Consider the following 23,427-nt stretch of genomic DNA (forward strand, 5'->3'; position numbering starts at 1 on the left):
TGTCATATTTTTTTGGGTTATTTTTAAAGAGTGACGGTTTGAGTACTAAATTATGACTGTTGTAGACTTTATTGATAGATAGACAATCAAACAAAATGATGAGAAGTAAAATAAATGCGAGGGTGAATAATTTATTTGATAAATATTTAATTTAAATATCAAGTTTTCCTGCTTTTATTTTTTTTTATTGTAAGCAAATTAATTATGGAGAAAAAAAGGGGAGCGAAATTATACAAAGAGGCAAAATGAACATTATGGGGTAATTAGGGCCACTGAAAATTTATTACGGAAAATTGTTAAATCAACGTAAAATTTTTAAGGTGACTTATTTTGACCCTCGTTTAAAAAAATTGTTTTTGCTGGGTCATGTCGACACGAATATAGATATGGATGACAATGAGATAGATACTAGTGATATTAGAAAAATTTTGTGACGCAGAACACCCGCATGGAAAAGCTACATATTGTTAAAAATATATAAAAATATATATGGTGAATATGTGATGAATATATGGCAGCAAAAATATATATATTTATGAATATATGTTTTTTACATATATTGGATTATAGATTTTTAATAATATATTTCTTTTTATCTAATGTTTTATATTTCTTTATATATATTATCTCATATAATGCTCAATACATTTTTGTCATATATGGATGGTGTATATGTTATTTATAAAGTATAATATAATAAAATTTATATATATTTTGATTCATATAATTAGTGATATATTGTCTGTATATAATTGATCATACAAGGAAGAACTTATATGTTTAAATCTATGGTTTGCAGTATATTGAAGTTATATTTTTTCAATATATTAAAAAATATATTTTTCTCGATAGAGGGAAGATCGGGGTGCTTTGGCCCCCTGGGGTACGAGGCCCCTCTCAAAAATTACGTAAAAAAATTTTTTTTGATTTCCGTAAAATTATGACCCCTACAATGTTATTATCACATTTTAAGTCAATATGTGATATGTGGGGTAAAATAGACCACCCGAAAAAAAAAATTTTTTTTTTTGCATTTTGCGTCAAGTTATGACCACTCGATAATGTTTTTATCATATTTTAGGCCAATATGTGATATGTGGGGTAAAATAGACCACTCGATAAAAAAAATTATAGCAAAAAAATTATTTTTTTTTCATTTTCCGTCAAGTTATGACCTCTGTAATGGTTTTATTATACTTAAGGTCAATATGTGATATGTGGGACAAAATGAACCACTCGAAAACAAAAATTGTAACGAAAAAATTATTTTTTTTTTATTTTTTGTCAAGTTAATTTTTTTATTACAATTCTTTTTTTCGAGTAGTTCATTTTACCCCATATATCATATATTCACCTAAAATATGTTAAAAACATTGTAGTAGTCATAACTTGACGGGGAATAAAAAAAAAATTTTTTTTATAATTTTTTGAGGAGGGGGCCTACGTGCCCCAGAAAAAAATTTTTTTTTTCGATTTTTTACAAAACTTCGACTGATTCTTCCGAAATAGACGGAATATAAACGAATCTGATGGTCAAAAGCCACGACAAGAAAAAACCGGCTTAAGGGGGCATTCGTACCCCAGTCTCCCCTACATCATACTGTATATTAATAAATATCCTACTTTCAATACAATATATCAGTATATAATGAAATATATCAAGACATATATGCTAAACATACATAAAAAAAGTTATATTGATAAATATATAATTAATATATTGTAGCAATATATTTTTTTTAATATATTATCATATATTAATACGGCGAAAATGTAAATATTATTTTATATATTGTGCAATATATCACATTATAATATTCATATATTTTAAAGTATATTTTTTCACATATAAAGTTTTTTCATGCGGGCAGGATGCGGTAAATAATTTAAAAAGAAAATGATTGTAATAAAAAACAAGATTTTTGAGAAAAAAATATTTTTATTAATAATTTTGAGTTAAATATGTTCCTCGTTCTCATCTTCGATCCGATCTTACATAGTATATTTAGAATAATTACAATAATCGAATTGTTTTTATTGAATTATTAGTTTTTATATTGATTACGATTTTACTTAATTCTTTTCGAATCTTATAAATTAGGTCTTTCTTGTCATAGACTAATGGATCGTTTACTTTGAAATTTATTCTTCCATCAATTTCAGCCTGTATTGGACTTTTCGATATTATGTAGCCAGCTATGACGTCTGCGATGTCAATATCTAGATTAATTTGTTAAATTAATTAATTTAATAGATGAGATTAATTTTATCACCAGAATTACTACTAATGGATTTGTGTAAACATCGAATACATACTCAATGATGTTTTTTTTATGCTTTTGAATATTTTATAGTTGTCACCGCCTGAGAATAGAAAATTAGGACCAAGTACTGTATAGATTTTATTCATATCTACTTTTTCATAACGAGGTATTAAACAATCAGCACAACGTACTAATACTGAATTACGTTCTACTTTTGATCCTGGTTCCTTCTCTAAGTCATAGGTTACCTAAATAAAGTTATATAAATACATTTATTGTTTGGCAAAACAATTTGGGTCAAAAGAATTAAATGAATGATAAGTAAAGTAAAATTTCGAAGTGAAATATGATCTACTAAGTGGATTTAATTTAGAGAAATTCGGAAGTTTTGTAACCAAATCCCATTTCTAGGCCATCTGGCTGAATTTGTAGGGGTAGGGGGGCAAAGCCGAGTACTCAAGAAAATTCTAAGGTTTCGAAGACTGAAATACGCTAAATCTTTTAGTTTTTAATGATATTCAAAGTAAATAATCAACAATTTTAGTTGCCGTTGAAACAAAAAATTTTTACTTTCGCGGGCAAAATGGGGTACCCCCTTAAAAAAATGAAAAAAAAAAATTCTGCATATTTAATAAAATTAATTAAATTACATTTTTTTGTAAGTAATTAACATAAAGAAAAATTAGATTTTACATCATTATTTGATGCAAAGGAAGAAAAAAATTTTTATTGGTTTTTATCATCAAACAAAAGCTATTAATATTTATTGACTGACACTCGATTTTTGAAAAAGTTTAACAAAAAAAAATTCAAAATAATACTCAATTATACATTTATTATATAGTGGAAACCTAAACATGCAAACATGCAAATAACCTTCTCAATAAGACAATTTATAGATAAATTGAGAAAAATATAGATAGCCCGAACTGGGAATCGAACCCAGACCAATTCGGTATCGCGCCGAGTGCTCTACCAGTTGAGCTATCCGGCACTATACTTAATACATAATAATATTTACAGAAGTAATTTTGGAATGTTTAAAAAACATTTAAAAAATAAAATTTTTTTTTATAAAATCTTGGGGGTACCCCGTTTCGCCTACCCCCTCTTACCCCCAATTTAATAATATGATAAGTAAAAAAATGCAATATATCGACCCAGACAGCATTAAAGTTGGAATGACCGCTCTATTACCTCTTTTAGAAGGCGCCCTTAAGTAGTCTTACACAGAAAAAAATAAATAGTAAATGCAAAATGATACAGTCTTGGTAAATAAACATGATGGAATCATGTTGCATCCACATGATTTGTCATGTTTCGGCTACACGATAATCATGTTGCGGTAACATAAGTAGTAAAACATGTGGCAGCAACATGATTTTCATGTAGCCTTAATAGCATAAAATTAAGCTGCAACAACTAAATATTTATGCTTCAAAAAAATTATTTATTATCAAGCAACAATCAAGCAAAAAATCGATTTTTTGAACATCCTGACTACCCCTAATCCTTTAAGCAAAAATATCATTTGGCTCATTCAACATCTTGAGAACTTCGTAAAGACTTCTTTAAGATGTTGATGAGACCTCCAAATCATAATTAGTTTTTGGGAACAAATCATAATATATGGGAACCATCCCTATAGTAGTATGGGTACAACTCCTATACCATTATGGGAACTATTCCCATAATGTATAGCAAAACTTCCCATAATTTTCTTTCCGTGTAGAAAGTCGACTGTATACCTACACTGTAAAAAATCACCGGGGTAAGTCCAAATGGTGTAGGTGTTAAAATTATCGGTGTTAAATTTACCCCTGAAAGCGGTGTGACAATAACGCCGTCACCGGTGTAAATATTCTAGACCGGTGTTAAAATAACACCGCCGCCGGTGTAGATATCCTTTACCAGTGTTAAAATATTTTACTGTGTGAAGGTTTTTACTTACTCGATCACTATACTTGTTAATAAATGATATTCTTTATTAATTTTCATAAAGAACTGACATTTTTTGTGTTTTATAATCTTTAAAGTTAATAATCCAAGCGGACGCAGTTTACCCTGCTTTTACATCGGTTATCCCGCTTTTACACCGATGTTACTCCGTTTTTACACCGGTTACCCCGCCTTTACACCGATTTTACTCCGCTTTTACACCGGTTACCCCGATTTAACACCGGTATTTTTAACACCGGTGTAATTTTATTTTAACACCGGGCGGAGTTAAAATGAGTCCATTTTTAACACCGCTCTTTTTACAGTGTAGGCTCTTTTGTTCCAATTGTGTGGTAATGTTATAGTTGCAGCATTTTGTAAGCCAAAACTTATTTTAATTTTATTGAAAAATTTTTTTTTAATGGCGATAGTTATAAAAATTTAAAGTAATAAATAGAATACTATAATTTTAAAAAATTACTTACTTTTATTCCAGAAAGTTGTAAGAAACCTCCGGATAAATTTGTAGTGCTATTATTTTTTAAATAACGAACGCTGGTTTCTAATACTTCAAAAAGTTGTGCCCCAGTTACATTTAATTTCGAAAGTTGATTAGAATACGGTAAAACCAGTTTTATGTCTCCATAGAGTATCTATATTGTTAATAATTAAAATAATAAAAAACATAAAAATAATAATGAAAATGGAAAATAACAAAAATTTTCAACCATTTCTCCAGACAATGATTCAATTGAACTTCTAATCATTCCTCCACCCAAAATAGCTATCGCTGCATCAGTCCATTTATAAGCATCATTATTCTCAAATGCATTCTATAACAATAACAGTAATAATTTATTTTAACGGTTTTACTTTAATTTCTTTACCATAATCTATAAAATTCAAGTGGAAATCTATAGAAATCCTATCAGAATCCCTAGGAATGTAAATTACTATGCCGATCAACTATGTACGATACAAGCGCAACACCTAAGAAGAAATCTATTCCTAATCACTAAAATTTCATACAGTGAATAAATTGGGCAGTAAACTAATACTCATTACTGTGCTCCTAAATCCTAACTCCGAATAAAAATCCATCAGTGACTTTAACCTGTAAGGTTACTAGGTCATTCATAGTCACTTAGAATCGTCGATAACCAATAAATATAAACTTACGTAATCAACCATAGCGTCAGTAATAAGATTTCCAAGAATACATTCAGAACTACGGCAAACTTTAGTATCACCATCTAAAAATACTCTCGTTTGACCCAACTCAGAAGTATCGAACTCTGGGCGCCACGCATCAAGTTCCTTAAGCATTTCTTCATCTTTTTCAACGCTACGGTCCAATAGAATGGGATTTCCATGGATATTCTTGATTTCACCTCTTCCGTCAAACACAATAGACAAGTTCCCCAGATATTTAGTGTGACCACCAGCTTGCACGACATAAACTTTACGACCATTTCGCTGAGTTACTACTGTCGGATAAGGGCCTTCAATAGCTTCCAAGTCTGGCTGTGGTCCATTGTATAAAAATGTATTGGTATGGCCACCAATAATCAGATCTAGGTCTTCGACAGCTCTCGCAATACGTTTTTCACGTTCATAACCCGAATGACCAAGTCCTATTATTATGTTCACTCCTTTTTGCTTCAATTTTTTAACTTCACGTCTTACGGATTCAATTTCGTCCAAGAATATAACGTTGCCAGTTCCAATAGACGACGTCTTAGTTTCCGGTGTTAGAAAACCAACAATACCAACTTTGTGATGCCCAACATCAAGAATAACAGAGTTCTTAATTCCTGCTCCTCCCAACTCTGGTTCATCTTTTAGATCCAAATTGCTCGCCAGAACAGGAAATGAGACATTCTTGACAAACGGAACCAGACCCGCTGGAAATTTATCGAACTCATGGTTTCCTAAACACTTTGATTATAAAATTAATAAATATTTTAATCCATGGACGCTGAATTGTTATTATAATATAAATACTTACAATGGCATCAGGTTTTAATAGCTCCAGAAAATGTGCAACTACTTTCCATTTATCTTTAGCAAACCATGCGGAACCTTGATAAGTGTCACCAGCATTAAGAAACAGTGTCGGGGTTGATGATGATCTTGCTTTCTTTATAAGAGTTGCAAGTCGCGCAAATCCACCATAACAATTATTTTCTCTCACATCTCGATCGCGACAGCGTGGTGAAGTTCGCGGAGAAGTTTCGTCGAATCTAGTACAAAAACAAGTTTCCTATCATAGAATCGCGTTCGAATGAAATAATCAATATTTGTTCACTCGTAATTCTAAACAATCACCAATTGATTTATCAGATTTTTTTTTCTTACCTTGAATGCATATCATTTGTATGCACAATATTGAGTGTCCATTCATTGTTACTCTTAAATGTTAGGATTTCACCGCACAAACTGAAGATAAGAATAAATTTAATGATATCATTTATGGTATTCATTTTTCATGCCCAATTGAACTTTTCTACAAAAATAAGCTAATTAGATAATTATATTGCATCATATATGATGACTATTGTACAAAATTCTTGTTTGGTGGGATCATTCAGAAACGGGACCCTATCAAAAAAATTTATATAGAATTGTATGGGGATTCAAATATATATAGATTTGACACGACCATCTTTCTATGTGAAAATTAAATTCTATGATCATAATAAATACTTGCTTCTATAAAAATATTTGAATAATATTTCAGTATAATTTTAAGTTTGTAAATAATATCTTTGTAAAATTTTTAGTTAAAATATTGATGAGTTTTATTTCTACAGTTGATAAAAGACGCTGAGGCTGTATAGACTTGTGATTGTTACTTATCGCGTTGGAAATGTGACTGTTAAACGTTAAACATAATTTAAATATTATTGATTTGTCTTTGAATATGAAAACACGCAAGCTGCCTAAATAATAACTGTTTACACTTCTACTGCTTGGTCCCATTTTATTTTATATTTACATTCATGGATACGTCCATAAATAATTGCTCAAGTGGAGGTATTGCGTTTCACAATATATATTTTCCTTCATTCGGGAGCTCAAATAGTTAATAAAAAATTCTGATCATTACTCTTATTACTTTGATCAGTGACTTCTCCGAATACCGTAAATTACGATAATTACCGTAATTTGGATTCGCCAGGGATATATTAATAACAGAAAAATAGATCGTAAACTCCCTATCTTTCTCCGACCCGATGTGTTATATTTTCAGGATAAACATATGATCAAATTTTCGTTGGTTGATTATCAAATCTAAACGTAGAAAAAAAACATTAATGATAACAAATTCGCATTTTCATATTTATTACAAATTTCGGTGAACATTTATTTAAAATACATCAAATATAGATATTTCTGTGATTTTTATTTCCACAGATACAGAAAAAATGTAATTGATGTTAGAGCACAAGTACAAAATTTAGATATATTTATAACTATTTAAATAAACTAATTACTAAATTTTTCTTGTTTTTCAATACTAACTTCACTCAACACTTTTCAAGCCTTAGATAATTGAAATTGCAAAATTATCGTCAAATACGTCAACATCGAATTGAAAATCTTAAAAAAAAGACACTTATTAAAATTGAATTACTGGCAATAATAAGTTACGTCTTATTAAATAACTTACCGAAGTCAAAAGAGTGCCATCAAGAGAAAATAATTCACAAGCTGTTATTCTGATTTCGCGATGTAATAGTTCCACTGAAAATTCCTTCATCTGCAAACAACATTTTTACACACTTTTTTCATACTTACTTGATTGCTTTTAATCGATTTTTCTTATTATAAATAAACTAATTACCTCATTTTTAACCTCTTTCTCCGTTTCTTCATCGTCGATTATCGTGTGAATTATGTCACCAGTCTTCTCCATCTAATGTAAATCAGGTAAAAATATTTTATTTTTGACAGTCGATATATTTATTTAATTGTACTTCTTAAAATATTGTAATACTTAAATTTATTTAACGAACTATGATTTTTATAATTCTTCGAAGTAGTGACAGCTTGATAAAAGTAGCATGAGGAGATTCGTTGCTATGGTAACCGTGTGAGAGGGGGGAACGTTGTATAGCAACCATGCAAGAGTGGGGTATGTTACCACAGCAACAGCGGGAATGGGGCGTTACCGTTGCAACTGAATGAGAGTGGGGAGAATGGTACCATAGCAACCGAATGAGAGTGCGGGGTACCATAGCAACCGAATGGGAGTGAGGAGAAACCATAGCAACAGTGGGAATGGGGCGTTACCATTGCAACTGAATGAGAGTGGGGGGAATGGTACCATAGCAACCGAATGGGAGTGGGAGAGATTACCATAGCAACCAAATGAGACTGGGGGGTTACCATAGCAACCGAATGGGAGTGGGGAGAAGTTACCATAGCAACCGAATAAGAGTAGGGGAGATTACCATAGCAACCGAATGGAAGTGGGGAGAAGTTACCATAGCAACTGAATAAAAGTGGGGGAGATTACCATAGCAACCCAATGGGAGTGGGGAAAAGTTACCATAGCAACCCAATGGTAGTGGGGGAAATGGTACTATAGCAACCGAATGGGAGTGGGAGAGATTACCATAGCAACCAAATGGGAGTGGGGGGTTACCATAGCAACTGAATGGGAGTGGGGGATGTTGCCATAGTAACAGCACGAGAGAGAGAAACATTATTATAACATATGCAGCATAAAATTTAAAAAAACTCAACCTTAAAATTAATTGTTGAATTATTTCTATACCATAAAAAAAAATAAAGCAAATATTGATTTTTTAATGTTACTATAGTAAAAGTAAATAATAAATTAAATACTGAAAAGGAAATCTAATCAACAAACCTCAGATATATTTTCACTAATGTAACTAGTTATATATACAATTGGCATAACAGACTTAATCATCCATAATGATTGAAGTATATATCCATTTGTCGTCATATTAACCGATGATAAAATTTTCAATACCAATAAATAAAAACTGTACGTTACTGAACCATAAAAATGAACAACAATGACCAGCATGAGCTTTGAATAGTATCCTGTTATTTTCCTCAAAACATGATAGATCCCACGATTTGTTTCACGGAGTAAAACTAATTCTCTCAAATTATTTATATTTTTCTCAATTTCATTTTCATTAACACACTCAGTTTTTTTCTTAATTACTCTTTCAAATGACTTATTAACAATTTTAAACAAATTAAATGTTATTATCAACAAATTTGTGTACGAAATTACCGTAGTTGCAATAACTAGTGTCGGTACTGTGTGAACGACAGTAGATAATTTCAAGTATCCGTCCGCGCAAATTTCAGATATAAATAACATCAGCGTAATTGTTATCTGCACTATTAAAAATAGTAGTGTTATATTGTTATATTTGACTTTATGAACCAATGAACTAGTGCGTAAATTATTTTGGACTTGCAATAATTGTGTTATTATTTTAAGATATTTTCCTTGTTTGAAACAAAAGGATAAAATAATTGCTGTGTAAATGGAATTTTCGATTATCGTTAAAGTCGTCCGTGCGAAACGATCGATAGTAGATAAATTTTTATGTTTGCTCGGTAGAGTAAAAATGTAGATCGTCGATAAAAAATATGCCGATAACATTAAATTATAAAGTGACCCCATAACTGAGTAATTAAATGATATTTTTAATTGTTGTCTCTTATTTGTTACTGTCGAAATTATTTCTGTTGTAAATGGCGCAAGTCCGAGTAATTTAAATATTATTATCATTGTTCGTATTAATTTTACTTGATGTTTCGTATAATTTAATATAAAAATCATTTTTTTTTTTACACCGATTTGCTTGATATAAATTTATATATATATCAGCAGTAAATGATAGAAAAATATACTGACAAAAAAAAGTTTTACATTTCAATCGTGACTGATTTTTTTTAGAAAACGCAAGATGACTCGTAAAAAAAAATTAATTACTGGGTCTGTTATCCTTTTATCGAAAAAAAAAAAATCATCGAATTTATGAGGATTTTTATTGATCTAGAAATGAAATAAAAGCGTAGTCTAATTTTTTGATAACTGGAGATGATAAACTGAAAGACAAATTAATAAACTATAAGTCTGATTGAATTCAGATAAACGAGTTGTGAGCAAGACGGACATAAGGGTCTGCAGACATAAATTTGAGACGTGTGAATAAAAAATTTATGACATTAATTGTATATAAAATATAATTATTGTTACTGGAGGGTGAAATGAAATTTTATTTGCAGGAAATATTATTTTATTGCAGTAATGCAGATTATTTGCAGGCATACGTTAATTTTGTTCGGAACACTCGGGTACAGATATTAATATTTTATGTATAAAAATTTTATTTTATAGGTTTGAAAATTTCTATGGCTCGAATAAACATTTAAGTATCTTCTTAAATTATTTTCACAATAATTGTGTAATTGGATTATTGTTTATTTAGGTAATTAGTGCAACATACATGACCCTCAGAGGCATAGTGCCCGGGTTAAATATCGAATATTTTTATTACCTTGTAAGTTTATAGGGGATAAGAGATTTTAAAAATTATTACTAAACATTTTGTTAAAAGAAAAAATGAATGAAAATAATAAATAGTTATGGGTTTATGTTAAAAAATTTAAATAAATATGAGGACTGGACACTGTTGCGCAAAAACTTGTGGCACGATTTCGGTGAGAAATGCCGTAGTCTTTCTCCATGGTCCGCGCGAAAGTGTGGCATCAACTAGAGTTGAACGGCAGCGCCACTATCAATAACGTCAAATTATTGAAACTTTTTATTCGTTTTCGTAAAAAGTAATACGCGATTAATTTTGTCACGATGACTGAAACATCTGTGTCTCCAGCTCCTGTTGAAGAGAAGACTGTTGCCAAGGTCGACGCTCCTAAAAAAGCAGCAGCGAAAGCCAGAAAACCATCGGCCAAGCCAACCCATCCGAGCACTGCTGATATGGTTAAAGCTGCCATCAAAACTCTTGGTGAACGTGGAGGATCATCTCTTCAGGCCATCAAGAAGTACATCGCTGCAACCTACAAGGTCGACGTTGAAAAACAAGCGCCGTTCATCAAGAAATTCTTGAAGGGAGCCGTCACCAAGGGAACCCTGGTTCAAACCAAAGGAAAAGGTGCTTCTGGATCATTCAAACTTGCAGTCGAAAAAGCTGCATCTAAACCAAAAGCAACTAGTGTGAAAAAAGCTGCACCGAAGAAACCTGCAGCGGCCAAGAAACCAGCAGCCAAGAAGACTCCTGGTGAAGCCAAATCTTCAGCCAAAAAAGCTGCTGCTCCTAAAAAAGCAGCAGTTAAGAAACCAGCTGCAGCAAAAAAACCAGTAGCTAAAGCACCAGCTAAACCTAAATCCGCTGCACCAAAGGCCAAAAAAGCAGTCAAAGGTCCAACAGCTAAGCCTAAATCACCTAAACCTAAAAAAGTTGCTGCACCAAAAGCACCTAAAGCTGCAGCTAGAAAAGCACCTGCAGTCAGAAAATAAATATTCAATTCTTCTACATAAATATTTAAAAACAAACGGCCCTTTTCAGGGCCAAACAAATTTTTCAAAACGTAAAATACTTTTTGAGTCTATTTGAATGTCGATAACCCACAATATTCCTCTGTTCTCTTAAGAATTACAAATAGTAAATAAGCTGATTGAACATAACAATTCTCAATGGAAATTTTGATATGATACTGAAGTTGGCCGACATTCAATAATTTTTGGACTTTTTTTTAAGCGATAAATTATAAAACAAAAATTTTTGTATTTTTTGAAATTTTCTACGCGTGCGCATTTTTAGTTGTCATTTTTTTACAAATTGAATTGTTGAAAGAACGAACCGAAAATTGTTAATTACCTGAAAACTTCGAGATCGTAATTTTACTAATCTCCTTGGACATACTACTAATTCTTTTAATTACTTTAATTCAGAATTTCGGTAATATTATTTATACTCAGAGGACGCTTACAATTGTCTTTTTGTTATGAGTTCCCTTCTCACTCCATATTTCCACTTAAATTATTTTAAGATCGACAGGCAATTTCGTAGGAAATGATGAGTCTGTCTCGGTAAATTTTAAAATAATAAATATAACGGCGAATAATTAGTAGAATATAATGGTTGGAAAACTTAGATAAGTTAGATTCAATAATACAAGCAACGTAATTAATTTCATTGGTTTCGATAACCGGTAAAACCCATGATCTTTTCCAGGGCCCCGGAAAACCGTTATTTTTGTTTCTGAAACTTGCAAGAATTAACGACTTGCTATGCATAGGTCGCTTTCTTGGTATAGTCGAACGTTTACTTATGTATTTATGAATAAAGAATTAAATGATTGAATACTGAAAAGTGAAATTAGGTAGGATTTACTATAATTCGTTAGATCAATCGGTCGAGGTTTCATATACGCTTAGTGTAGATAATCGTATGTCGATATTAAAATTGGGGAACTAGAAGAAGGTAAAATTTGTTAATAATATTAAATAATTTAAAAAAACAAAAAAAAAATTAATTATGATGATTATTATCATTATTTTTTGTTAAAGGAATCATGACTATTCTGGTCTTGTTTATTGACTTTATAGATTAATTCATCGTATTAATAAATACATGTAGACTAATATTGATAGAACGCACTGTAATAAATACATTTATCAAATTAAATCAAATCTTGAATTTACTATATTTTATGATTGATGATATATGATTTTATGATTCCATTAACAAAAAATAAAATCCCTGGTCGTTTCAGTGAAATCACATAAAATAAAATTATCATTATTATTATATCAATAACAATTTTAATGATAAATGTAATTTTTACAGTATAATAACCGTTAAAATGACATTATACCATAAAGGACTTTTTTCTTTACCGTCCATCTCACGGTTTTAATCAATTGATATTTATTAGGATGTAAAATATGATAACTTAATAGTTTTTCACGTATAAAAAATTTGGTGGCCCTGAAAAGGGCCGTTTGGTTTAATTGATATTTGCTGAGTCGAATGATAAAATTAACCTCCAAAACCGTAAAGAGTACGGCCTTGACGTTTCAGAGCGTAGACAACGTCCATAGCAGTGACGGTCTTACGCTTGGCGTGCTCGGTGTAAGTGACTGCGTCACGGATCACATTTTCAAGGAAGACCTTGAGAACTCCACGGGTCTCTTCGTAAATCAGACCGGAGATACGCTTGACTCCACCACGACGAGCCAGACGACGGATCGCTGGTTTAGTTATACCCTGGATGTTGTCACGAAGAACCTTACGATGGCGCTTGGCTCCTCCTTTTCCCAATCCTTTTCCTCCTTTACCACGGCCAGTCATTTTCACTAGTTTAAGAGTACGAACACGTTTAGTCAACAAGAGTTGGAGAAATTGTGACTTCGAAATCCAAAATAGCCGTATTTAAGCACTTTCTTACGATTTCCCTCTCTGCTCGATTGCAACGAGTCGGTGAATTTTTCTCCTACCATTGAATTTGAACTAATCACAAAGACGTTCCTTAAATTATCCCCCTCTACCAGAAATGAACGAATCAGAACGCGCCACGCGGCGAGAAAGTTGACAAAAAGGCAAAAACGGGCGCCATTTTTTTAATTCGCCTGAATCTCTTGAACGTATCGCTACGTTAAGTCTCTCGTTACCTTGCAATGGCTCGTACTAAGCAAACTGCTCGTAAGTCGACTGGTGGAAAGGCTCCACGCAAACAACTGGCTACCAAAGCCGCTCGTAAGAGTGCGCCAGCCACCGGAGGAGTCAAGAAGCCTCATCGTTACCGTCCCGGCACAGTAGCTCTCCGTGAAATTCGTCGCTACCAGAAGAGCACGGAACTTCTCATCCGTAAACTCCCATTCCAACGTCTGGTTCGTGAAATCGCCCAAGATTTCAAAACTGATCTCCGATTCCAGAGCTCAGCTGTGATGGCTCTCCAGGAAGCCAGCGAAGCCTACTTAGTTGGTCTCTTCGAAGACACCAACCTCTGCGCCATCCACGCCAAGCGTGTCACCATCATGCCCAAGGACATCCAGTTGGCTCGTCGTATTCGAGGAGAACGTGCCTAAGTTATCCTAACTTCCCAAACTAATAAACCAAACGGCCCTTTTCAGGGCCATCAAATTTTTCAAACTAAGAATATTTAACTCGTTTCTAATTTACTTTACTAATTACGATTTAGAAAAAAAATACTATATTTAACCTGATTTCCCCACAATGTGAAACATGTTTTCTTTCCATCGACCACAGCTTAATTATACCAGTGCAATTGCTTCGAGAATTCAGGTAACTTGATTGTTATATTCCCACTTATCCCGTATTCTCAATTACCTTGAAAATTATTTGACCATAGTAATCAGAATCCAAGGCTGACTGTTGTAGGGAAAATTTCTTATTAATTATTAATTATTATTTTCATAGATTAGTCTATTAAAAAATTTTATTAGTCTCAATACTTCAGTGCTAAAACGACATGCAAGTGAATTTGATTTACAGAATTGTTTCTTATTTATCATTCCGGGTGTAACATGTATGTACATGAATTTATGAAATCTTATTCAACAGACTCATTCCTGATTGAGAATTCCTATTGACAATATAAACAAATTGATATTTAACGGTAATAAATCCGATTAATTTTATAAACTATAACTTTCGTACATAAATAATGAACCTTTGTTATTTATGTATGCACGACCTTTACAAGGTATTTTATGGCTCAAACTTGATAAATTAATGATTCTTATACCTAAAAAATGTAATCGAGATAGAGCCTTTATTTGTATAGAGTAAGCAAAATTTTTTATTTCAGGTTATCAGAACTAATAACCTATGAGCGATTTGGAATTATGTTTTATACTATTTATCACCCTTAATTATAAGTTAAGCAACAATATAGACAAAAGATGAACTAGCATTAGCTTGTCACCTGGAATGTAAACAAATATCCTTACTTTGAGCAAGGACCTCTAGATCCACATAATGAACTGTAATCCACCTAAATTTATATTATCATCCTGAAATCTACATTATTATACTTCAACCCAGGCTTCTGAAACCTTCTTTATCAATCCCATGTCCCCTACTTAATATCCCCTCCGCCATGATGCAGGTCCCAAATCTACATTATCTACCCCCTACCCCCACCAAGAAGCCCCAACTGTCATTAAGTCCCCGGCCACAGACAATACAACTAGCGCCACCTCTAGACGGCCAGTATGGAAGATACCACAGTCATGTATATCGACGGCGGTTTTGCAGATTTCTATTGTTTTGGTAGTGTTCCCCCTCTTGCCGACATCAGTAAATAACAATTGCTGGCCTAAGGGGTCATCAGATGTTTTCGGCTGAATTTGTTTTTTAGAAACAAAACCTCTAAATATAAACTACAGGCTTTATATTGATGCACTATTGTCTAATCTAGCGCAGTGCGCTTTAATACTTAAATAATATTCGTTTATTTACGAGATAAACTCGGTCTGAACTTCCATTCACTACCTAAGGGCAACGAAGATAGTACCGTTCGTGGATTTGTGTAATAGAGAAAAATGGGCAAACCCCTCTAAATAACAACCTATTTCATCAACATGAACGTAACAAATCCGATTAATTTTATATACTATGGTTTTCGTACATAAGTATCGAATATTACGAGCAAAGAAAAATTATATATTCAAGAGGAGTTTGTCCGTTTTTCCCTATTATACAAATCTTCGAATGGTACTACTTCGTTGCCCTTAGGCAGCGAATGGAAGTTCAGGCTGTTTTTCTCGTAAATAAACGAATATTATACGAATATTCAAGCGTACTTCGCTAGATTAGATAGTAGTGTATCAATGTGTAGTCTGTATATATATACAGAGGTTTTGTTTCAAAAAAAAATTCAGTTAAGAATATGTGTATGATAGCGATGGGTTGAGTCTGGGGAAAAGTAAAAGTGGCTGGAAACGAGATTTGAAATTAAATTCGAATCCACTCATGATTTATTACAATGCATTTTCAATAGATTATATTGGATTCCATGTCAAAGATAACTTATGACTTCGTTGATAAAAAATTTATCGATGTTACAGGTTAATGTAACGATAGATCAATTTGATGGATAATAAAACTTGAATAAGAATCTTTCGTTTTAAAAAATTTGGTGGCCCTGAAAAGGGCCGTTTTTTTTGTTATTTGAATTGATGATCAATTTATGAGCTGCTTTTTTCGGTTTTCTTGGGCAACAAGACAGCTTGGATGTTGGGTAAGACTCCACCTTGAGCGATGGTGACTCCTGAGAGAAGTTTGTTCAACTCTTCGTCGTTACGGATGGCCAATTGGAGATGACGTGGGATGATACGAGTCTTCTTGTTGTCACGAGCAGCGTTGCCTGCCAACTCGAGAACTTCAGCGGCCAAATATTCCATTACAGCTGCGAGGTAGACTGGAGCACCAGCACCAACTCGTTCTGCGTAATTTCCTTTACGCAACATTCGGTGGATACGACCGACTGGGAACTGGAGTCCAGCACGGCTTGAACGGGTCTTTGACTTGCCCTTTACTTTGCCTCCTTTACCGCGACCAGACATGATAATAAGTTTTGAGGTTAAAAAACGTGACACAAGTGAACAGAGCGAACTCTAGGTTTGTTATACAAGATGGCGCCGAAAAATCGAGTGTTATCAACTTTTCATCGGGACCTGCGACCCAATCCGGAACGAGTTTCTATCCCCTCCACCAGTTCTGCGTTCTCATTGGCTCGCAGGTCCCGATTTGATTACTATTGTTGTTATTTTTAAGCCGTCGGTACCAGCGCGCTAATAAGATTACATTTATCCCCTCTACTTACTTTTACGCAATTCCATTGGCCTCGCAGTTACCGATTCAAAAGTTATGGCATCACCTCGAAAAAAAATTTTTGGCACAGTCCGACTACTCTCTAATAGTCAACCTATCGCTCCGTCATCATGCCTCCCAAAGCAAGTGGTAAAGCCGTTAAGAAGTCTGGTAAAGCCCAGAAAAACATCACTAAGAGTGACAAGAAAGGACGCAAGAAGAAGCGTAAGGAAAGTTACGCCATCTACATCTACAAAGTGTTGAAACAAGTTCATCCCGACACTGGAGTTTCCAGTAAAGCCATGAGCATCATGAACAGTTTCGTCAACGACATCTTCGAGCGTATCGCTGCCGAAGCTTCAAGACTTGCGCACTACAACAAGAGGTCAACCATCACCTCCCGGGAGATCCAAACTGCAGTTCGTCTTCTGCTTCCTGGTGAATTGGCCAAGCACGCCGTCTCTGAAGGAACCAAAGCTGTCACCAAATACACCAGCTCCAAATAAATTTCCTGATCTAAATCAATAAACCAAACGGCCCTTTTCAGGGCCACCAAATTTTTTAAAACGTATATTTCTCCTCAGTTTTAAATCAATATCTGAAAAAAAATATCAACTCCGTTAATATATTATTAAAGTCATCGAATTGATTTATAAATAAATCAAAAGTTGATTTATTTTTAAATCATTTAAACTATACACTCGGTGTATATATGGGGCATCCCATGCCAAATCGACCACATTTGACATCGACTCTTTTTGACTTTTCTGAAATTTCTATATCTTTCTCTGCATTATTGGAAACAATTTTCAGAATTTTTTCAAATTTTTTTACCCAACCGAAAAGAAGTTACGAGTTATTCAAAAAAAATTGCTTGTTTTTTGTTAAATCATAATTTGTTTGAAAATTGACTTAAAATCCTCCAAACTAAAATCCTTTTTTTCTGAGTATATTTTAATGTAATATATTTTTTTTTCAGATTTCCTGCTGTGCAAATGACAAAGGACGCAGCTAAGCAAATAATTTTAAGGCGACGCAATGCTGAACGACCTGCTATTCCGAAGAATATATCGCAATTCATCAAGTATTTAAGAAATATAAACTGCGACAAAATCTTTATCGGTGTTGTATTTCACTCGACTTCGAAAAAAAAGAAACCGCAGTTTTTTTGGGGAACAATAAAATGTTACGAAATTTTAAATCTGTTGACGAGGTTTCAATCGATTGTTCCAGTAGGGTAAGCTTAAAAGTTATTTATAAATATTAAAAACTTCGAGCTTCAATTTGCTTTATTCTTGTCTTACTCTCAGAAAATTAAGTAATCGTGTTTATTATGCTAAATTTTCAATTCCAATCAGCTAGAATGATTAGAGCATTTTCCAATGCAAAAATAGATAATGTTATAATTTTTTTTAATAGAATTAAAAATTATTGGATGATAACTTTTTTAATAAATTTCGTAACAGTTACTATCAGGATGATAATATTTGCTTCTGCCATAAATTTCGTAACAGTTACTATTAGGATCGTAATAATTACAATTTCTGATGGTAACTGTTACCATCTGGATCATAAATTTAACTATTTAGAATAATAATAATAATTAACTCTAGGTAACATTCAGAATTATAACAATTATTATAAATATGGTGAATATTACGATCTAGATAATATATACAATCATCTAGATAATATTTACTACTGTCGGATTGATGATAGAAATTTCACCATAACTAGATAGTTTTTATTATTTATTTTCCTGAGTGTATGGCTATTTTTTGCCAATTCACCCTTTTGGAATTCACCTACAAATGTAGGATTTTTTTTTAATAACCTTTAATTTATATGAAAATCTATTTTTTCAGTCACTTCCAACAATGCCAGAAGCTGTGCAGCTGATGACTTGATTTTTAAAAACTTAACCGAGTAAACTTTAACATTTAAGCCTCACCATTTTGTTTTGTCCCACATTTCCCTGCATTCTTTTACACAAAATTATTCCCTTTTAGGGAGTTCCTGGATTCTTCGTTATATGTAGTGCAAACACCGAAGAAACGTATGCTGCAGTCTGGGACTGCATCATACAAAAAATGCCGAGTATTCGAGCTTCGTTGAAGATTGTTGCCTGCGATTTCAACGAAGCTCTGGTGACCGCGACTCGAAAATCGATGAAGCACGTATAAATTCGAGGTTCATGGTTCCATTACATGAAAGTAAGATTCAAATTATCATATCAAAGCTATAAAACTAGCCCTATTGCAGCGATAGGACGAATTTTACTGCATCGATAGGATAAGCTCTCTAACAACACAGAAAGAAAAGATTTTTTGGAGCAAGGACTTTTTTCTGAGCTAGACTATTCCAATGCTCCCGAGCAACCGGTAGAACAGCGCAATAGCCGTACTGACATATACCGCTGAACATAGTCTAAAACGTCGAGCTCTAAAAATACTAAAAGATGGTCGTAATTGTTTTGGAACACATTAACAGCATTACCTAAAATAAAATTAGATTAATTAAATTTATTATTACCTTAACCTAAACGAAATACACACTCAGTCAAAGAGTTAAGGAAGTATATACATTTCTATATCTTTTAGTGAACTTTAAAAAGCTCTACTTGAGTGAGCAGTGTTTATTTCAAGAAGCAAAACAAGTTATTGGAAGCTTTTAATGTCAATAGTTTTTAAATCCTAAAATGAAAAATTTTTCAGTCAATCAATCTCGGTGTCAGGTGAAAAAATATAACTCAACAGAATGTTTTTTAAAATTTTTTCCATTTCCAAAATTATATTTAGGCTCCAGACAAATTTTCCAATAAAAAAAAAATATTTCATGTTAAGTTTCGAAAACTAGAAAGTTTCGAAATACTTTTTTTTGTTTTTTAAAACGACCAACACTCACAAAATTAAAAAATTTATCTGCTCTTTTAATTTTTTGAATGAGTGTATTTTCATAAATTATAAACGCGAAAAAAATAATCAATAGCATTTAATACCAGCAACGTTAATTTGGTGATTAGCTACCACTTGGTTTTCGGCAGGTTGTTGAAATTCCCATTGGAATGCGCGCAAAAAATTACTTGCACATGCAAGGAAATTTGGGATGTCTAATGACTCCGCGTGATATAAATTCTAGGCTTTTTCAATTTTTAAATTTGTGCAGATTGTTTGAGGCCGTGCTGATCTACTTACATCTAAACCATTTTGTAGAGATATGTACTCTATTTGAGTGACAGCTTGTAACTGAGTGAGGCGTTCTGAAATACATCCAATTAATATTTTATTAATTCAACAAAAAATTGTGTAAAATATACTCTACACGAAAAAGTATATGAGACACTATATTACAAAAGATTGAGTTGTCTTTTTTAATAAATATTATAAGACTTTATTTTGTAATATGGAATTTCATAAAAACATATTTATTTAAGTTCTCTAAAAAAAGGATCTATATTAGACATAGGAAAACAAAAAGAATACAGAAAATTAAAAGAATGAGGAAACTAAGAAAGGAAGTTGAAAATACTAAATTGAGATTGTAATTCCAATACAATATCGAGATTATGCAATTTTCATTATTCACAATATGTAAAGTAAATTACAAAATTTAAATAAAAAAAAAAAAGTATTATTTTTGTTATTAATGTTATTAACTAAATATGTTAAATGTTAAATTTTTGAGCTAAGATAAGAGCTGAAGACGTATAGACGTTTCATGATCTCAGCTCGCGGAGCTTAATAACGTACCGATAGATTTATTTTGAGTGCAGAGACTGCCTGTAAAGTTAATCGATTGTCAGTTTTTATAATTTTTTTTTTTTTTTTTTGAATTTACAGTATATAGAAGAAGAGTAGATATAGATAAATACCATGCAGAGTAAATTTTTGGTTTAGTTGAAACCGGTGAAAGTACATATGTAAATATAAACGATCAATTTTAAATTCTCACCAGTGAAATCCCAAATTGAAGGATGTTCTCCGAAACGAATTTTAGCAGTTTTGTGATAACTTTCAGTAAAGTTATCAGTGCAGTGAATACAGCGATAAACGCTCCATGATGTTGGTGGCACTATCCGGATCCATTGATCATTAAAATGCAAAAGAAACTCTTGAAATATTCCCAAAATCTCTAAAAGAGTATTAGCTTGTAACCATCTGAACACTGTTAAAAAAATTGTTTGAATTTTCAAAACATTGTATATAACGCAATAAACACATACATTTGTGCTTGAAATTTCATTACTAATTTCATATAGAATTTAAAATACATGTTTTTGAATTTTCAAATTAACACTTTGAATTTTCAAATTAACACTTTGGATTTTCAAATACTTTTTTTTGAATTTTTAAATACAAGTTTTTTAATATTTAAATACTTTTTTTTTAATTTTCAAATACTTTTTTTTTAATTTTTAAATAAATGTATTTGGAAATCTGAAGCGTTTATTTGAAAATTCAAAAGCGTGTATTTTAAATTCTATACGATCATTACAATGAAATTTCAAACACAATTGTATGTGTTTATTGCGTTATATACAATGTTTTAAAAATTCAAACAATTATTTTAGCAGTATATCACATTTAATACTGTATCATTTTATCATTTATCATACTGTCAATGGTGTTCAGTTCAGTCACAAGTTTTATTTACTTTTTATTATTAAGGAATGAAAAACTCAACAATAATAAAGTCTGATGTACACCGCTCACATTACTCACACAGATATTATATATTTCACTACACAATCCTTGATTACTGAACGCGCAGCACGTCACGCGCAGAAATTTCATATACAAGCATTTGAATTTTCAAAAAAGTATTATGAAATTTCAATTGGAATTATTAAAATTCAATATGTCTTAGAATTTTCAATACTTGGTTTGAAAATTTAAAAATCAAATATAAATTTTAAGTACGTTTTTTAAAATTCATATTTTTTATCTTAATTTTAAATACCAGCTTGATTATTGAATTACGTATATTAAATTTGAAGCTTTTTTTATTGAAAATACTATTCAAATATCTAGTTATGAAAATTCAATTCCTTTTGTATTGTAATTTTCAAATTATTTTTAACAGTGAACCCTTGCTCTGCATCTCCTGGAGGCAATAAAGGCAATGCCATAATTTTCCTAACAAATATTTGTCCATATTTCCTATGGCGAATCAATTCTAGCAGCCCAAGCTGCTTTAATCTTTTTGTAATCGCCTAAAGGTAAACAATCAATACAATACTATAAATAAATGAAAAAAGTTTCTAATGAAAGTAAAATATTTTTTTTCTGCTCTAATAAAATTATGCAAATAATAAATGCTCTTTTAAAACCAACCTGACAAAAATGAAAGTAACACCCAGTATGAACAGCTTGTGGATAAACCGATCGAATTGGATTTTTTAATCCGCTTTCAAAATCCGTCATAATTATTTGTGGATGGATGTGCGGTGCCACTTGATTTTTAAAAAATGACAACCCTGTTTCATCAGAATGAGTAGTTTTTTTTTCATCAGTATCCAACACAACGGTAAAGCCTTCAACAACAAACAATTAATTTTCAGACAAATAACTCATGAGTTCTAATAATATGAAAAAAAGAAAATTAGTAAATTAATGCTTAAACAATAATATCCCGTATTTTTTAAATTTTCGTAACAGGAAGTTAAAGTGCTAAAATACAATAATTTGACTTGTCAAATTATTTTGTTTTTTATTAAGCAATGAAAATTGACAGGATATTAAGAGAAAAAAAACCTGTCGTTTTTGTTAATTTTCTAAACAGGATATACACTTAAGGGCTCTCTCTCAATTACATTAGCTAGGTATAAAAATCGTAAATTTATCAAGTTTGCACCATGAAAAACCTTGTAAAGGTCGTACAAATATCAATAACAAAGGTTTATTTATCATTGTTAGTCTGCAATTGACATTTAATTAATGATTATACTGTAACTTGTAATGAATAATTCTTTCAATGAAAAAAACCTGACCAATTTTTTTGATAGTTTAGTTATTAATTGTAATTATTTTAACTCATTACTAAAGAAAGGTAGCGAATAATTTTTTGTAGTTAAAGTTAATTTAATAAATTTTAGTATAAAAAACAGTTATTGGGTAATTTTTAATTACAGATCATATGATCGGGCAACGTATGAATTTTAAGCTAATAACATCTTCTGCTGTGTAAAATTGCAATAACTCCATGTTAAGAAGACATTGTTCGATATTTCACACCAAGGTCACCATGTAAAACCCTCGGGAACCAATTTCACAGCAGAAATTTTTTACAGGAAATAAATGCACCATCTTGGCCCAAGACTGGCAAACCAAGGCTTGTCACTTGAGCATTGGCTGAAACTTGGCCCA

General features: G+C 31.9%; 6 protein-coding genes across 6 annotated transcripts; 3 read left to right on the forward strand and 3 right to left on the reverse strand.

Moving 5' to 3' along the window:
- Positions 1-2,284: 2,284 nt before the first annotated feature.
- LOC130665994 (5'-nucleotidase-like) lies at positions 2,285-6,571 on the reverse strand. The gene is made up of 6 exons (XM_057466627.1): positions 6,561-6,571; positions 6,211-6,445; positions 5,382-6,140; positions 4,931-5,035; positions 4,688-4,855; positions 2,285-2,512 (listed from the first exon to the last, which is right to left on the reverse strand). Exons 1-6 carry the CDS (start codon positions 6,569-6,571, stop codon positions 2,285-2,287), a joined length of 1,506 nt encoding a protein of 501 aa, XP_057322610.1.
- A 4,442-nt stretch (positions 6,572-11,013) lies between these two features.
- Positions 11,014-12,877, forward strand: LOC130664709 (histone H1-like). Its single transcript, XM_057464771.1, has one exon. The coding sequence runs from the start codon at positions 11,071-11,073 to the stop codon at positions 11,737-11,739; it is 669 nt and encodes a 222-aa protein (XP_057320754.1). The 5' UTR covers positions 11,014-11,070; the 3' UTR covers positions 11,740-12,877.
- A 320-nt stretch (positions 12,878-13,197) lies between these two features.
- Positions 13,198-13,600, reverse strand: LOC130665400 (histone H4). The gene has a single exon (XM_057465749.1). The coding sequence runs from the start codon at positions 13,574-13,576 to the stop codon at positions 13,265-13,267; it is 312 nt and encodes a 103-aa protein (XP_057321732.1). The 5' UTR covers positions 13,577-13,600; the 3' UTR covers positions 13,198-13,264.
- Positions 13,601-13,868: 268 nt separating this feature from the next.
- LOC130665237 (histone H3) lies at positions 13,869-15,033 on the forward strand. Its single transcript, XM_057465559.1, has one exon. The coding sequence runs from the start codon at positions 13,903-13,905 to the stop codon at positions 14,311-14,313; it is 411 nt and encodes a 136-aa protein (XP_057321542.1). The 5' UTR covers positions 13,869-13,902; the 3' UTR covers positions 14,314-15,033.
- A 1,348-nt stretch (positions 15,034-16,381) lies between these two features.
- On the reverse strand, positions 16,382-16,859 carry LOC130665432 (histone H2A). Its single transcript, XM_057465814.1, has one exon. It carries the CDS (start codon positions 16,813-16,815, stop codon positions 16,438-16,440), a length of 378 nt encoding a protein of 125 aa, XP_057321797.1. The 5' UTR covers positions 16,816-16,859; the 3' UTR covers positions 16,382-16,437.
- A 310-nt stretch (positions 16,860-17,169) lies between these two features.
- LOC130664757 (histone H2B-like) lies at positions 17,170-17,695 on the forward strand. Its single transcript, XM_057464845.1, has one exon. It carries the CDS (start codon positions 17,194-17,196, stop codon positions 17,566-17,568), a length of 375 nt encoding a protein of 124 aa, XP_057320828.1. The 5' UTR covers positions 17,170-17,193; the 3' UTR covers positions 17,569-17,695.
- Positions 17,696-23,427: the final 5,732 nt, after the last annotated feature.

Source organism: Microplitis mediator, chromosome 3, assembly GCF_029852145.1.
Source record: "Microplitis mediator isolate UGA2020A chromosome 3, iyMicMedi2.1, whole genome shotgun sequence".
NCBI classification, from domain to species: domain Eukaryota; kingdom Metazoa; phylum Arthropoda; class Insecta; order Hymenoptera; family Braconidae; genus Microplitis; species Microplitis mediator.